Source organism: Lipophrys pholis, assembly GCF_963383615.2.
Source record: "Lipophrys pholis genome assembly, chromosome: 12".
NCBI lineage: Eukaryota > Metazoa > Chordata > Actinopteri > Blenniiformes > Blenniidae > Lipophrys > Lipophrys pholis.
In genome coordinates, this window is record NC_137641.1 from 8,093,932 (window position 1) to 8,112,400 (window position 18,469).

The following is an 18,469-nucleotide window of genomic DNA, read 5'->3' on the forward strand; positions in this document are numbered from 1 at the left end:
GCACCTGAAGAGACTACTTTGAACTTTTCTGTACTTCTAAACACTCTAAATATACAACAAAATGCATTTAAGGGCTAAAAAAGTGGATTTAGCATGATATGTCCCCTTTAACATTCCGAGTTGTTTGTTTTATTAGTTTTATTATTCCCAATGCGCTGTCACTTTAAATGACACATTCCTGGTCCTGTGTGACAGTCTGTGGAAGTCCTATCAGTGTGTCGCCTCAATTATTAACCTCTGTTATGATCACAGCTGCTTTCCGCTGATAGTGCAGACATTTATCTGTTTTCATCCCTCCATTCTCTTTTGGTGTGACATGTAAAGTGGAGGAGGTCCCTTGTTTCTGTCGACCACCTGTATTTTCATGCCTTCCTGTGCACCAAACCTTAACTATTTGAAAATAAGCCCAATAGCTTGCATCACCTGAGTTGAGCTCTCAAATCGGTGTCACGTTATGTCACAACAGACAAGAGGAAGTAAAGGTTTGTAGCAGTAACTGTTGGGTCAGACTGTGTTTCTCCTCCATCACCACAGACTGAAGCAAATCATTTCACACCATCATACTTCACAATCTAACACTGTTGTAATGACCGGCACTCGAAAGATGATGTGAAGTCCTGTGTTTGTGTTTTGATGTGGGGTCTTTCGACTCTGTGGCTGTTTGGGTACAAATATTTTTACTCTGCAACTGGTTTCTAAGAGTACTTTGACAAACTTTTGAGTTTCCGTTGGTGACTGAGCCTTCATTCATTTTTAAGCTGAAGTGAGACGGATCTACAAGAACGGCATAGAGACAAAGTTGGCGTAGAAATCGAAGCAGGGTCTTGTTACGTAGACTTGCTGCTCTGAGCTGCAGACAGGAGTCAATTGACTTCACATATACACAATTATATCAACCTCAATGTGACTTACATGATTTGTCACAGTCACACTCCACTGGCGAAGGCATTGCAACAGACTCACGCACCATTAGGAGCAATTTGGGATCCAGTGTTTTGCCCTAAAGGAAATAAACCTCTAACCTTGAGAAGTGAACAGACAGTGCTGTTACAACAATTAAATTCAATAAAAAGACCGAGGTTTAGGTAAAACCGAGGCTTAAGTTAGAGCTGAAAGCGAGGTTTGGTTGGTTTGGGTTAAGGAAGGGTGAAGCAAGGCTGACTTTGGTGTGAGTCTGCAAGAAATGGCTGTATCAATGCAATACTCCCTAAAACACAAAGGGCCCGATTTACTTTGAACAGGTGTGAAGTGTGCTACGACGCGTGCTCATGTAAGCAGATGTCGGTGTTTAGAGGATGATCCACCCTCCACTTGTGAGAGACGACACACGCAAACAGCAGTATTCTAACCTGTTACTGCTCGAAGGAGCAGATACCATCGTGGTGGAAGTGCTGGCGGGGAAACGTCTCAACGGTTTTGATTGTTACAGCAAACAAACATGAATTCAGCAAAAAAGAGAAACACAATATGAGAGGATCAAAATGAAAGCTGTTGATAATTTAAAAAAAAAAGGCAACGTAAAAAATTCTTAAATGATGGCAAGACCAAGCAACGAGGTAGAAAACATCTTTGAATAAAGTCCACAAATACGAGTCATTGGAAGCCAGCAGCAGAAATGACTCAGCAGATTAACAGCGGCGTCTCTGCTAAAAGATGAACTGATTTCAATCTCGTTTTCAAACATTTTAGAGACAGAAGCAATCGTACACACTACACACGTTTTCAGATGTTGTAAATAAATTCATCAGCATACACTCCTCCCAGTATTTTGCAGAATCCGGTACACACAGCCGATATTCTGCTTTTAGAAAGATAAAGGCTTTTTAATCTATAGCCAGGGACACTTTTTATATGGACAATCCTTTAATAGATCAGACTCTGTGTGTGTGTGTGTGTGTGTGTGTGTGTGTGTGTGTGTGTGTGTGTGTGTGTGTGTGTGTGTGTGTATTGCACTGTCAGCCTCTTTACACTCCCAAACCAGCCAATATTGCTCGTTGGCAAAAGGCCAATAAATGTCAATCAGTGCAGCGTTATTGATAAGAAGTTCTCACAGCAGTGACTCTTGGAATCATTTTACAAATGCTTTTATCCAAAGTGCTGCAGTGAGGCGTGTCGGTGCATCGATCCATTCACATATTAACAACCTGAATAAATTCAACGAGGCGAAGTTTGATCCTGACTGGACGTCACTGCAAGGACAGAAACACCGAGACAACAATGAGACTCAGGCCTCGTCCACGCCACAACGCCAGACGGCGCGGCGTTGTCGGCGCCTGAAGACGGTGTTGTTAAGCGAACGAGCTCCGGAGTGGAGAAATTTGAAAGCGTCGACATTTGCTGAAAACGATGATGTCATTGCCCACCTCTCGACCGATGACCCTGCGAGCCTCTCCAAGACGCCGCTAAACAATATCAACAATGGCGGACGACCTGCTCCAGAGCGAGCTGCAGAAGCTGGTCGTGTTCAGTTTCACGAGGCCAGATGTTCTATTTGTCAAATCCAAGAACTTTTTTCACGCCTTCTCCTCAGTTTTTGCTGTATTTCTGGCAGTGTTACAGCGCCACCTACAGGCCGGGCATATGCACCACATCGTTTTGAGTTGTTTTCATGGTGTCGCAGACGTGTGATGGAGAAACTTCTGAAGAACGACGGAGAGAAAAAAAAGTTCTGCCTGGAGTGGACAGGAACGCCGATTGATCGCCCAGAGGCCGGAGAGTCAGTCACGAGCGTGACGGTAAAGGTTAAAGCCTGGGAGGGACTCGGTGTCAGTGCGTGATGTTTGTGACTCATGGTTCAACACAACGGGCAGGAAACTGCTGAACGAGCAGAGCGAGTGTGACTGGGATTAGAGGGGGAAGTAGCGGCGGCACGCAGCGAGCCGTTCATTCAGCACGGTGGACGACGCGCGCTCTGTGGCAAGGCACCAGGCAGGGGGTCGATTCTGCTCGGCTGTTTGATGTTTTCACCGAGTTGAAGCAAAGATTTATGCTGCATTTGAATGGCCAGAGAGAGAAAAACAAGCAATAATTCAGTGTTTAAATTCGGCTGTGAACACAGAACAGAGATTTTCATGGAAGAATAAATTTCACATCCTATTATTTTGAGTTGTTGGAAAATTGTATTGTTATTTTCATTCTGCTTTTATTGAAATTTATGAAAATAAAGACATTTAAAGCTCAGTGCAACTGGACTCACAGATATTTTCAGCTTGAAAAGATATTCTTTTTATTGGGGGGAGAACATGGCAAACTCCACACAGAAATAACCGGACAGTATTTGAACCCAAACCTTCCTTGTGAGTCAAGAGTACTAACCGCTGCCCCTTTAATATGCAATACTTGCTATTTAGTATTCTGGTCCTGAACCTGTTGAGCTTGAATATATTATATGACTTTAATTATTGTTTTTATACTTAAAATTCATATCTAAAAATGATCTTTTAATAAAATGATTAGTAACACTGCCCTCTTTTTTTATTTCTTTTAATCGCTTTAATTTATTCTCAAATATCCAAAAGAAACAAAAAAAAAATCAATGTGGGAAAAGGCACCGCTAATAACCTCCAGACTCTCTGCTGCTCTCACTCTCACACTCTCAACCACTACCGGATGTGGAAACGCAAAATAAAAAACAGGACAGAATTATGTATAATGATTATAACTCTGTTTTTTTAAAGACGTCAAGGATTTTAACAGCTAAAGAAGGCAGGGACTTATCCCATAAAGGTTGTGACGGGGCCTAAAAACAGTTAGTGATTCTGTGAAAATAAGAGCGGAATGAGCAATTTTTAACTGAATGAATTCTCTGTTTGCGCCCTCAAAACATTTTACATCTTTTCATTGGCCGAATTCACAAACCAGTGACGACGCAGAAGCCATGCAAAGTGCCCACTTGGGGGGGGGGTTGACTTAATCCACTACGCTTTGTGATTGCCACACAGGGAGAATATCTCTCAGAATATCCCCACAAAATAAAAACTCTCTGGGTCATGGAAGAAATCTGAGAAATAGAGGAATTCTTTCAAGATAAAAAAAACATGACATCAATCAAGCAAAAGAAAGTTTCTTTATTATTCTTTATTATTTAGTTTATTTCTCGGACAGCGGCTGAATGATTCATTGAAAGAATTTGTTTGGCAGAAAGCTGCATGAAACACAACAGACCAAGTGTAAAACAGTGAGTCTTACATTCGGCTTTCACCGCACACCAACATGAGAAGATTATACAACCTCAATTGTAATTTAGCTGTCTGACGTGGACTTCACTTATACAGCACGCTCTACATCATTTATCACATTCACACACACCAATGGAGGCTGCGGCCATGCAAGGCATGTGGTTCAATGTCTTGCTCAAGGACACTTTGGCATGTGGAGATGGGAATTGAACCTGCAACTTCCAATTGGGAGACAACTGCTCCACCAGCTGAGCCATGACTGGGAGTCACTAACTATGAGACATGATTATTATATAGTTATGTGTCTTTGATGAGTCTCTTTTCTGCTTACAGCAAACTGAAGCCTCCAGTCACCTCTGCAGGGAGAGTTGAGCCACCATTGACATGAAATGACTCTCTCTCCTCATCAACACACCCCCTGGCTCTCTCTCCTCATCAACACACCGCCCGGCTCTCTCTCCTCATCAACACACCGCCTGGCTCTCTCTCCTCATCGACACACCGCTCGGCTCTCTCTCCTCATCAACAGACCACCCGACACTCTCTTCTCATCAACACACCACCCGACTCTCTCTTCTCATCAACACACCGCCCGGCTCTCTCTCCTCATCAACACACCGCTCGGCTCTCTCTCCTCATCGACACACCGCTCGGCTCTCTCTCCTCAACAACAGACCACCCGACTCTCTCTCCTCATCAACACACCGCCTGGCTCTCTCTCCTCATCGACACACCGCTCGGCTCTCTCTCCTCATCAACAGACCACCCGACACTCTCTTCTCATCAACACACCACCCGACTCTCTCTTCTCATCAACACACCGCCTGGCTCTCTCTCCTCATCAACACACCGCTCGGCTCTCTCTCCTCATCAAAACACCGCCCGGCTCTCTCTCCTCATTAACAGACCGCCTTGGTCTCTCTCTCTCCTCATCAACAGACCGCCTTGCTCTCTCTCCTCATCAACAGACCGCCCGGCTCTCTCTTCTCATCAACAGACCGCCTTGCTCTCTCTCCTCATCAACAGACCGCCCGGCTCTCTCTTCTCATCAACAGACTGCCTGGCTCTCTCTCCTCATCAACAGACTGCCTGGCTTTCTCTCTTCATCAACAGACCACCTGGCTCTCTCTCTTCATCGACAGACCGCCCGGCTCTCTCTCCTGATCGACACACCGCATGGCTCTCTCTCCTCATCGACACACCGCCTGGCTCTCTCTCCTCATCAACACACCACCCGACTCTCTCTTCTCATCAACACACCGCCTGGCTCTCTCTCCTCATCAACACACCGCCCGGCTCTCTCTCATCGACACACCGCTCGGCTCTCTCTCCTCATCAACACACCGCCTGGCTCTCTCTCCTCATCAACACACCGCCCGGGTCTCTCTCCTCATCAACACACCGCCCGGGTCTCTCTCCTCATCAACACACCGCCCGGCTCTCTCTCCTCATCAACACACCGCCTTGCTCTCTCTCCTCATCAACAGACCGCCCGGCTCTCTCTCCTCATCAACAGACTGCCTGGCTCTCTCTCCTCATCAATAGAACGCCTGGCTCTCTCTCCTCACCAACAATCTGCCTGGCCTTGTTTTGAGCCTGAGCTGCAACCCAATAATCGATGGGCTGGGCAGCAGTGTTGTTTACTGTCCCAGCCGGCTCTGTGTTGCTGCTCAGCTCTGTTGATGACACTGTTAGAGCTGAAGATGTGAAGGCAACAGTGATGACCCTTGACGTGTATCTAAACCAGTCAGAGGGCTCCTCCTGGTCGTCTGCCAGAGAGAAGTGTACATCATTAACCCTCCAGCAGCACGTGGTGGGAACCCCAGCAGCACGTGGTGGGAACCCCAGCACGAGACTTTATGTGAGTCTTACTGTGTAATCTAGTAATCACACTGTGATGACAGACGGTCCTCAGCTGTACGCCCTGCCCAGTGACCACTCAATATGAAATAATGAGATACTATGTCCATGTCCATGTCCTGTAGGACTTGTTAACCACGATAAAAATTCAAAAAAGTCAGATTTGTGTCATGTAACTTTATATTTTTCTATGTTTCATTTGATGTATTCTGCATACCTCAAAATAAAATAAACTGTAAGAGCACAACATTTGTGTATTAGTTGCAAATAATCACTCTTTTCCTTCAAATTAATTAATGATAATTAATTTGATGAGTGAAATAAAAGAACTAAAAAAAATTAAATGAGGAGAAAAATAAGAAGATCGCCAGCCTAGAATGCCGTGTAACAGACCTGGAGCAGTACACCCCGCAAAAACGACATTATTGTCAGCGGCCTGGAGACCAGGCCCCGGTCCTACGCCAGGGCAGTAACAGCAACGGCAGATTGGGAGTACACCGACCAAGATCGGGACTCAGTGGAGCAGCAGGTAACTGCCTTCTTTCATAGTAAAGGCATATCCATCTCCAATACGGACATCGAGGCATATCATCCTCTACAACGAAAAAACCAAAGTGGTAAACCGGCTATAATAATTCGTTTTACGAACAGAAAACACAAACTCTAAAGGAGGCCTGGACCTGGAGGCCAGGGCACTATTGTTTTTGCAATGTTTCTTCTTATTATTATTCTTTTTTTGCAGCAAGCTTGCACATAAACTCACCAAAATTTGGCACGCTCATAAAGACTGCCGATAGAATTAAGGAAATGTAAAAAATAACCCCCAGAGTGTTAAAATGTCTCTCTAGCGCCACCTAGAAAAACCAAAACGGCCACCATGGCCCATAGGAATGTCGTAGAGAGATTTGCCTTTCAAAATAAGATTGGCAAACGCGAGCCACTCTGAGCACAAATATCTACCGACTTCAACGAACCTATTAAATGACAGAGGAGAGCGCATGACTCAGACAAGGGAAAAGCTCAAGCGATTTGATGTTTATGTGAATGAGCACCTTACAAAGAAAAATGCAGACATCGCCAGAAGTACACGCTTCCTAAGAAAACAGAAGAAAATCCAGTCAACCTGGACATCAAACTGTAAGGTGTTCATAAAGAGGAGGCTAAAGTGCTGACCATAAGAGATATCGAGGAGATGCGCAAGTACAAGTGACTCCAGAACAGTGGCTTTGTCTGCCACCGTGACAGACTTGAACTATTCTGACTATGGACTCTTGCCTGTCTAAACTTGTCCAAAACCTGGAAACGAAAGGGACAATGATGGTTGTGATGGTTGGAACTTTAAAACATTTAAATTCACTGATCATAATATGCACGATTTTGAACAAGATATTGACCCTCAAAATAATTTTCTCAACACTATAAACAAACAACTGGCGTTATTACTCTGAAGAACAATTTAACATGAACATGAAATCAGATCATGGAATGTCAGTTATTCATTTTAATAGCAGAAGTTTATATGCAAACTTTGACGAGATTGAAAAATATTTGCGTCATTTAAACAAACCATTTATTGTGATAGCCATATCTGAAACCTAGCTTAGCACTGAAAGGGGTGTGGATTTGGAGTTGAATGGGTATGAACTGAATTCTATAAATAGGAAAAATACAACAGGAGGAGGAGTGGCTTTGTATGTTGATAAAAGATTAAATGATAAAATAGTGGAACATATGACAACTATTATTGATGATGTGATGGAGATTATTACTGTAGAAATCTACCTGGAAAAAAAGAAAAATGTAATTGTGAGCTGTGTCGACAGAGCAATTGGCTCCAGTATGGAAACATTTAAGAACAGCATGGAAAGATTGTTGGCCAAGAAAGATGACAAATTTAGAAATGCATTACAAATACGAAATTTGGAAACAAGTGCTTAAAGAGACCGACACCAACAAAGCATATGAAACATTCCTGATAATATTTAAATCATTATATGATGAACACTGTCCTTTGAAACAATACAACAAGAAACAAAAATACAGAGACAGGCCTTGGATGGCAGAAGGACTTCAGAATGCATGCAAAAAGACGAATATCTTTTATAAAGAATTCATAAAAATCAGAAGTATAGAAGCAGAAAGTAAATACCAAAGATCCAAAAATAAATTGACCAGTAATATGAGGAAATGCAAGAAAGATTATTATAATAAAATATTAACCGATAATAAAAATAACATCAAGGGCATATGGAATGTGTTAAATAATATCATCAGGAATGGATCAGTGAATTTAAATTACCCTCAGTATTTTAAAGACAATGATACCATTGTAAGTAACACGGATGATGTGGTTAATGGGTTTAACTGTTTTTTTTGTAAGTGTGGGACCAAAACTGGCAGAAGAAATCGATAATCCTCAGTCAGAGGAAGGAGAGAGGAATATTGTGGATTTGTTAGATAGTAACCCAAACTCAATGTTTTTGAAACCAGTTGATGATTGTTGACATTGTAGGAATAAAAGGTCAACAGACTGAACTGACATGGCTCTAATTAAGGCATTGGTGTAATTATAAAATCCTTAACGTGTATTTGTAATTTATCCTTCAAAACTGGTGTATTTCCGTGTAAAATGAAAACTGCAAAAGTCACCCCACTATACAAAGATGGCGCTAGAAATCAAAGGCCTGTGTCTTTACTCGCTCAGTTCTCTAGAATATTAGAAGAACTGTTTGTCAGTAGATTGGATAACTTTATAAAGAAGTATGAGATGCTGGTTGAGAGTCAGTTTGGATTCAGGTCCAACAGATCTACATCCATGGCATTAATGGAATTAATTGACGACATCACCAGTTCCATAGACAATAAGACATATGCAGTGGGTGTATTTAAAGATTTGAAAAAAGCATTCGACACAATTGATCATCATTTGTTAATCAATAAACTGTAAAAGTATGGAATCAGAGGGGTTGTACTAAAGTGGATGAGAAGCTACATAAGTAATAGAAATCAGTTTGTGCAAATAGGGGATTGCAAATCAACATGCGGAAATATAACTTGTGGAGTCCCACGGGGGTCGGTTTTGGGTCTGAAATGATGTATTTTGTATATTAATGATATATGTAGGGTGTCAAACATCTTTAATTTTGTGTTATTTGCAGATGACACTAATATTTTTTGTGATGGGGAAAATCTGCTGCAGCTTTTGGAGGCGGTCACAGCAGAAATGACTAAACTAAAAAATTGGTTTGATTTGAATCAATTATCATGAAATTTAAATAAGACCAAACGTATGCTGTTTGGAAAACGCTAAGTAAATATGCAAGTAAAAGTAATGATAGATAAGGTTGAAACAGAAAGAGTGCATGAGAATACATCTGTGGGTGTGATTCTTGATCACAAAATCTTCTAGAAACCCCACGTGAAACCTGTGAGAGCAAAAGTAGCGCGGCGCATTGGAGTGGTGGGGAAAGGAAGGCAGGTTCTGAATGGGAGAGCACTGTATACTCTGTACTGTACACTGGTGGTTACCAGTGTTGTGCCTGAACGAGTTCAGTGAGCGCTCGTTCATGAACTCGGTCATATTTTAGGCGAACGTGAACTGAACATTCTGTATTTCTATTCAGTTCAACGTTGTTTAAGACGGTGCCAGATTTCCCGAGCCTTCCAGTTGCCAATCTGACAACAGCAGCCAACAACAGAGTCGCACCGCCGCATACGTCATCAAAATGCGAAGCGTCGCGGCAAAAACAAATGGAGGACAGCGGCACCGCCTCAGACTCAGCCTCCACCATTAATATCTTAATATTTGTCATATTTAAATGACTGTGTGGAAGTATGGGGCAATGCCTATAAAACCAACTTACATTCACTGAGCACAATACAACAAAGAGCCATTCGTATATTAAATAATGTCGGATATTATGAACACACCAATATACTGTTTTTAAAACTAATGTATAAGGCAATAAATAAACTGCTCCCTGTAAACATACACAAACTGTTCAACTGTTCATATTATACCATCATCTATATTCTGCTTATGACAGAAACACGATCTACAGTGCTGACCAGAGGTCTTGCATGCTTTCACCTCTTCGACTCCATGGTTGAGTCAGTTCTTAAAGATTGAGCCTAATTTTAATTTTGGCATATTTTTTCTTTTAATACATAAAAATGACATAGAATATGCTAAATTACTGTGAAGCAGATGTAATGGTGGGGAAACAAAAACCGAAGAGAAAATCCCCCCCGTATTCATTCCAGCCAATCACACCATCTTCAATGGAATATGAAGTGAAAGGTCGAAGGTTATCCATTAACAGAATTGAGATTTAGTATTCAACGTCATAATACAGTAATATATGATTCATAAAGTATAAACATGTAAAAGTAGACATCATTTTGTTTCTGTAGTAAACTGTAGTAAACAGCTGACCTCAGTGGCCTCCAATCAAAGCCCAAACACACTGCCGGTTTTTAATGATTTTATAAGACATATAAATTATATTCTACCAGTACCACTTGAGTGATGAACATTAAGATTCCGTTTTGAGAGGAAATGATGAGGACTCACTGTGGGAGTCTTGTCTGTGGAGGTTTGGATGGCCGCCCTCAGCCCCTCCTTCATCATGCAGGTCAGCCCGTAGAATTCGTGCTGCCGATCGATCTCGAACAGGCCCAGAAGTTTCCACTGCTGCCGCAGACCCCCCCACCTCCTTCCCTTGGTCGTGCCAGAGTCCCGATGGCGGTGAGACATCCCCCGGCCTCCCGCGGCTGCCGACATCTCCATCTGAGATAGAGAGAAGCACACAGACGTGAAGCATGTGACTGCTGCTGCCGCCGCCCGATGCTGCACTGTCAGCTCCACCGCCAGTGCGGCGGTTTTCAGAGCTGCAGCAAAAAGAAATCAAAGAGTAAGTACGGGCCAGAGAGGCCAGTGACAAACACAAAAGACAGCTGACTGTCAGTCGAGTCTTTAACAGGGTAACTATGGAGACCCTAAACAAAGGCTTGAAAGCTTCCCGGGCTGCACTGTGGCTAATGGCATAATGCCGGCCTCTGACAGCCACCGCTCCTCAATCACACACTGTCAACACATGCAGCTCGGACGAGAGGAGGAGACAAGAGCATGAGACTGAAGACAAATGTACCATAAAATAAATGAAATAGCGGTAGGTGAGTCTACAGTTAATATATCACATTTGTGATTTACGCTTTCCACAGAAAGTGATTTATTGAAAGTCTTTAGCTTTTCCATTAAAATATAAGTTATGGTCAGTCTTAATAACTGACCTGTAAGTATATATATATATATAGAGAGATAGATAGATAGATAGATAGATAGATAGATAGATAGATAGATAGATAGATAGATAGATAGATAGATAGATAGATAGATAGATAGATAGATAGATAGATAGATAGATAGATAGATAGATAGATATAGATAAATGTGTGTGTGTGTGTGTGTGTGTGTGTGTGTGTGTGTGTGTGTGTGTGTGTGTGTGTGTGTGTGTGTGTGTGTGTGTGTGTGTGTGTCTGTGTGTGTGTGTGTGTGTGTGTGTGTGTGTGTGTGTGTGTGTGTGTGTGTGCTTTAATAAATTGTTTTGATAAATTACTTACTACTTATTGTTTTTTAATCATGACGAACAAAAGGTGTGTGCATTCAAAATACAAAGAAGAGGGACCTGGCTGCAGACAGACAACGTGCACCGCCATACCTTCACTACATACCAGACATGGCATGAAGCCTCATAGACTGACGCTGCCAATTGGAGCTAACGTCTCGCGCAGCCGCCATCTTGGATGGGGCACACATCTGCCACTAGTGCATTTATTTCAACTGAAGAAGATGAAGTCCAACTACGATAATCATAACTCCCTGAATTTTCACACATTAAAAAATACTTTGAATTATGCTCTTCAACAAAGACAGACGTATGGTACGGCACATTAATAAATGTATAGGTTAATTTATTTTATAAGTTAATGAAACATTATTCTCTCTCTCTCTCTCTCTCTCTCTCTCTTTCTTTTAAATAGTGTAAAATTTCAAATGAACAACGCATACAAAGGGCCAGAGTCTCTGTAAAACAGTTTTTCAGAAAGATTTGATTGATGATCACTGAGAAATATAGTTTTTATCCTGATTATATCCTGCCCTGAAGATATTTGTCAGTTTGTATCACAAATCCATTTCCCCTAATAAGTGATCCGTAAAGTTTTCCAGACATCAATATTGATTGACTTCTTCTTTTCATTAGCTGCACCCCTCGTTTCAAGGAGCCAGTGGGGGGCGCACAACCTGGTCATCCTCAGAGTTTGGATGTTGGCTGTGTCCTAAACTTAGAACGACAACAGAGGGCATGATTCAGGGACGTCTGCAAAACCGCTGTTCACATGATGAGAAATATCTGTTTAGAGTCATAAGCTTTCACATCTGACTTTAATGTTGGATAACATTTGTCTATTTATGTGTATAAAAGTATCATATGTGAATCAGAGTTATATTGAGGTCTGAGGATCAGCTTGGCAGGAAAGCAAGTTGCTGTCAATGGATCCTCACTTGTGGGGATTTGTTTGTTTGTTCACGGCCATTAGAGTCATCGTTACGTTCCCCAAAGAGGTTTGCGTTTTAGTAAGATGCATCAGTTTTGACCCGCGAACATTACAGTCACTCATTTCCATTACAAAATGCCAGCTGAATTCCTCTTCCTGTCTGTGGTTAGAAGATGCTCTCTGAGAAATGATTGGACTAATAGTTCCTAGAAGTCCGCTGAAGCTGAGCAAAGTCTGGTTTTCACTGTTGGTTCGCCTCACATTGTTTCACCACTCATCATCTCTGTCTGCAGGATCATTCAGCCTGCCGAGAAAACGGGAATCCCAACAGTGTTTTCAAAGGATCAGGTCGAGGTAACTTTTAAATAAACTGTGCTCTCAGTAATTAAATTCTCTAGCAACAATAGACGTTCACCCTGATGAGCTAATGAATGGGAGGATGCGTCCCAATCCAATGTCCATGTGGCAGAACCACAGACAAACAAGTAAATTCAATGATTCATCCAACGATTTGAATTATAAATTACATTAACGTAACATTACATAACAATTTTGTTGTTTTTTTTTAATTCAAAATCGCTGAATTTCCCCTTCAAACATGGGTAAGAGACGCATGGTACCGTGGTGAGGCTCAGCTGCTCCCTGGTTGTGCAATCCTTCACAAACTGTTCTGGTGATGCGTGTGAGCTACGAATGTCTTCAATCAGATGTTTCTAACACTTTAATAAATGCCTCCTGACTGTCCAGTTTAGCTGATGTCTATTATGTGCGTATTGAAACCTGTTTTGTGAGCTCAGCGATCTTCTAATGGCCGTGAAGAGGCAGGAGGTGAGGCAGGCAGGTAGGGGGCGCTCGTGAGTCCAGATATTGTTATATTAGTCCGCAGCTGCAGAGTGAGAGACAGCGAGCTACTCTGTGTTTACGGCCTGTGTGGTTACAGTCAGAGTCACGACCAACCAAAAAAAACCCCAAGACGGAACAGTCGAACAACATAAAGTCCCACTCTGCAGGAAGGCAAAGTCTTTTCACCGAAGCACCTTCAGCCTAAAATCCCACTTCAACGCAAATCAAACGTCAGTCGGGATTCTGTCGACTGTTCTCAGCTGCAGCAACATTGCAAATCAGAAGCGGTCAGCTCTACTTTCGGACAATTTCAAAAAGTTCGTTTGTCTTTGTAGCTGCTGAAAAAGGAGTAACAGGAATATTAATGTGGATAAATATTTTGAGTAAGAGACGTTCTTTTTTTTTAACATGAAAGGTGTCTAATTAACACTTTAAGTGCAGATATATTCTTTCTTGAGTCTTTTTAAAGATGCAAAATGAAATGTTTATATTATAGCCTTCTGCCGTTAAAGGAGTCTATAATATGTGTTTAGAATGACAGGATGAACATAATTCAACAAAAATTAAATGCTACTAATATAGATTAGAAAATGTATTAAATCTAATCTTTATTCATCGAAGTTAATCCACAGCAACCCTTAGATTAATCTGAATTACAGTATTAATCATTTGACAGCACTACCAATAATTGTTAATGAAATATATTTATATTAATTAAACATAGACAAGACGTTTTGTTGTGATCACACAGAGGACACTCAGGCCCTGTTTACACCACAAACAAAAATGAGTGAAACTGTAAACAATCTGTCCAGTTTTTGGGGGTCCGTTACACGACAGCGGTGCTCGGAGCCACGTCAACCGTCACTGTCCACAGAGACCGCCAGAGGCTACGTAGCGCTATTACTGCGCATGTGCACCTCCGCTGTGGTAAATAGTTCTTCTGCTCATGTGCATGTGACAAACATGGCGGCGTCCGTAGTGCGAGGCGTTGTAATTGGAACGTTGTGTAAACGAGGTGTTGTCATTTGGAACTTTGTCGTTTAAATGGGGCTTTACCAACAAATTTTACAGCTAGCGCCACGCCAGGCGCCACGCCAGGCGCCACGCCAGGCGCCACGCCAGGCGCCACGCCAGGCGCTCCGCTGCGGGCCTGCACTATAACCGACCGGCTGCATTACTACAGCATCACGCTGCAGAGCGTCGGCCACTGATCAGGGTTCATGACCTCACAAGATCACGGGGGGGTTGCGCCATAACAACCGCGGATACAGACGACAACAAAACACAAAAAAGGGAATTTACGCGCTCAGTCTTCAGTGTCTTCAGTGACTTCTGGCCTGGTGCGAGCGGTAATGACAGAATGTTGACATGCTGATGACATGCTGATGACATGCTGATGACATGCTGATGACATGCTTTTATTTTGAAGGAGCAGAAGCTCTGGTTCATGTATGTGTGTGAATTCCTGGCTGGTGTGATCTGCTCTGTGTATATTGACACGTGTTGGCTGCGGTGAATGGGGAAATAGACTTGCTGTCTATCTTAAGTGCTGCGCTAAAGTAAAAGGCAGCTCAGCGTACCCAGTGGATTCATAGTTACTGACTAGAATGGGCCAAAAATCTCTCTTGTGTGAAAGCAAACCAAACCACATGGACAACGTCACGGAATGTCACCGCTCCTTGTTATGGGGGCGCTATTGCCCGAAACAAACACTGAGCAGAGAGAAAGAAAAGCATGACGAAGTAGCTCATTGATTGATCCGGAATGAAAGCAGAAACACCGCCGCCTTAGCCGGCTCGTGGCTAATGGTTAGCCACAAGCAACCGCGATAAATAGCCTTTAGACGAAATATCGATGAGAGTCTTCCTCTCAACTTCTTCTGTCTACTCCACGTTTTTCATCTTTTTCTTTCTGCGTGTGCTTCTTTAAACTCGCGCTGTTAGCTTTGCTTGTCTACGACCCAGAATGCACTGCGCTCTACGTCACATTCGCTGGAAAGTCAGTTGAAAATCTGTTCACTTGCAAGTGAACCAAGACCCACGTTTTCAGGTGGACCAGAGTTCACCTTTTTGAACCGGATCAGAGTCCGGGGAGCGTTCACACCGGGCCAAATGAAGCTGACTTTACTTTGAACCAGGTCTGGTCCAGACCAACCCGTGGTGGTGAGAATCACACCAACACATCAGGCCTCACAAATTAGAAAATGACTCCATATGATTCGAAATACATTCAGAAATCATTATTTTGGTATCCATGCTGCTGTCAAATCCACCAACCAGGTGCGCTGTCAGACACCTCTGTGTCAGAAGAAACTTTGCAGGAAACTTTACTCAAGTTGCAACAACTCCTGTTACATTTGATGAAAATGGTACTAAAGGTCCTGCTGTTTAAAAAAAAGATGACTGACTGTTATATTTCTCCTGCGTGCACGCACGCACGGCTTGCACTGAGCCACAACACATCACACAAGGGAACAAAAGAGGCCAAACCTAGTTACTGTAATCTGCCCCTCAATATGCTTTGATTTGCAGATATTTGTAGAATAATGAGTAAAATATGCAGCCTGCCAACAGAAAGACATAGACTTTACTAAAAACATAAATGTATAAGTGGATTATTGGAACAGAGAAAATCCTGTTTAATATTATATTTACTACCTGAAAAGAGGTAGGAGGAAGTAAAACTTATTTAATCTTACACAATCTCCAATATTCCATATTCACATTTTAGGATTATCCGTGTGTATTATTAACATACATACTGTACATACATACGCGCGCGTGTGTGTGTAGAATTGTTGAAAAACGGACTATAATATGGGACTTTTAATGCATCCTATATTTCCCTGCTGGATTAAATGTCTAAGATAAAGCATCGAGCCACAGCCTAGTGAAACACTCAGCTGATGCCCAAGTTCAGCTTAAAGACGCGCACAGTGCGGTGGAGGATCCACAGTGACACAGCAAACCCTGGACTGGATCATTGGGAAAAAACAGACAGATGGAAGTCTACACGTGGTGTAGTGGTGAGAAAAAGTAAATAATGTGTTAAAAGGTAGAGTAGTCAATGATAAACTTGCCTGGTTGTAGATCAGGGGCGCGCAGAGGAGCGGCTCGGTGCGCAGAGGGGCGGCTCGGTGCGCAGTGTCCGGGCTGTCAGCGTGTGTCCGTCACATGTGCAGCTGCACACTGAGCAGCTGGGAGCCACGAAGCTGGGCGCTGGTAGATCGGAGCTGGTAGATGGGAGCTGGGAGCTGGGATCTGGGAGCTGGTAGATGGGAGCTGGGAGCTGGGATCTGGGAGCTGGTAGATGGGAGCTGGAAGATGGGAGCTGCAAGCTGGCACCTCCTGCGATGACACTGTCCCCGCCCGTGCGCACTGCTCCAGGGGCGGCAGGAAATACTGTGTTGGCGCTACAAAATAAAAAAAAAAAAAAACAACCATGAGCCACTTTATGAGAATCAACTTCATTTGGCTTGTTGGTTTCCTACTACTTTGTAACTTTAAACACATTTTACCTTCATAAATCCATTGCTTCTCTTTTCCTCTCCCACTTTGTTCACCATTTATCATTTTAGAATGCTCTATACTCATTTTTCTTTTAGCTTCAACTCCAAACTGTTCCACAAGTCAACCGAAAATAATGATATATGGTGGTTTAACACAGTTTTTCATTATTATTAATATTTTTTTCTCCTCTTAATTTCCAGCCACCTCACATTTTCTGCATTTTCTTTGGCAATAGGGATTTTTGGTTTTGTCCACAATGTGTGGCATCTTCAATTCAACCGAACCCATAAATTTCAAAATGTTTTTCTGTGTAAAGCATATTTGTGTTTCTTTAAGGCCTACATTGTTTATTGTCTCACTACGCTTTTTAGTTATTGCCTCAGACCTCCATGCAGTAAAACAGACAGTGGGCAAAAATATGTCTGAGATAAAAATCCTCCATCCATCCATCCATCCTACTCCTATGGGGTCACGGTGGGAGTACAGAGAGCAAAGAAATCAGGCATTTCTGCCCCCGCAGCTTCCTCCAGTTTTTCTGGGGCGACCCCGAGCCGCTCCCAGAGAGAACCAGAGATCTAGGCCCTGTTTACACGACAAGGTTTCACGTGACAACACCTAATCCGTTAAAAACACAGGAGTGTGTTTACACTGCGGCAGCGGACACACAGACAACAATGTAGTTAGTATGCTGGGTCACAGGAAGGCGCTATCAGGGGTGAGTCTCAACTATAAAACTACTAATAGGGACGATAAAACTAGAACACGGACCGCGAGTCATACCACTACGGGTCCGCCATGTTTGTTTACAAGTGGATGAGCAGGAGGGAGGGGAGAGATGTGCGCATGCACAGTAAAAGGCTCCGAAGCCTCCGGCGGTCTCTGCAGGAGGGAATAGCGGCCGTGAAAGAATCTTTCCACCTTGGGAGTCAATATAAAACCTTTGCGGATACAGTGGATCAGGACACTGGTGTCGTGTGAACGGACCCCCCAAAAGTGAAGAAAGTTTTGCGGATACACTCGTACTCTCCATCCAGCCAGTCCCGGACCGACCTTCTGGCCTCCTCCCAGTCGGACCTGCCTGGTAGACCTCTAATGGGAGGCGACCAGATCTGATGAGGATGAACCTCCTCAGCCGGCTCCTCTCAGTGTAGCGGAGTAGGAGCTCGACCTTCATCCTAAAACTGAGGCCTGTGCCCCGGGTTTGAGAGATCCTCAAAAGCCTTGTTTCCACTGCGCGGTACAGTATGACACAGCACGGTACAGCAAAGTGCACCGAGACCCCGATGTGTCCACCGGCCTGGGTGGCCGCCATGACAGACACCAGGGAGCCTGTCACGTGACGACCCCAGCGCAGAGTGAGAGCATGCTGGGAAAGGCTTGGTGATTTCAACCGGGGACACGGGGTCCGAGTGGACCCTGTACAAGACCTCCACTGTGGAAGCTTTTTATTAAAGCACAATTGTTGGAATGTTAAAGTGTTAGAAATAAATTTGACTCATGATGCTGAAGGAATAGATT

The 18,469-nt window shown here is 43.1% G+C and overlaps 1 protein-coding gene across 1 annotated transcript in view; it reads right to left on the reverse strand.

Annotated features, from left to right (window-relative positions):
- The window catches only part of pip5kl1 (phosphatidylinositol-4-phosphate 5-kinase-like 1), a 34,030-nt gene extending 17,430 nt beyond the window's left edge, over positions 1-16,600 (reverse strand). Inside the window, exons 1-2 of the mRNA XM_080476292.1 lie at positions 16,522-16,600; positions 10,612-10,827 (exon numbers count right to left, since the gene is read on the reverse strand). Coding sequence (XP_080332418.1) covers positions 10,612-10,827 — 216 coding nt within the window. The 5' untranslated portion in view covers positions 16,522-16,600. The remainder of the gene's footprint in view (positions 1-10,611; positions 10,828-16,521) is intronic.
- Between the last annotated feature and the right edge of the window lie 1,869 nt (positions 16,601-18,469).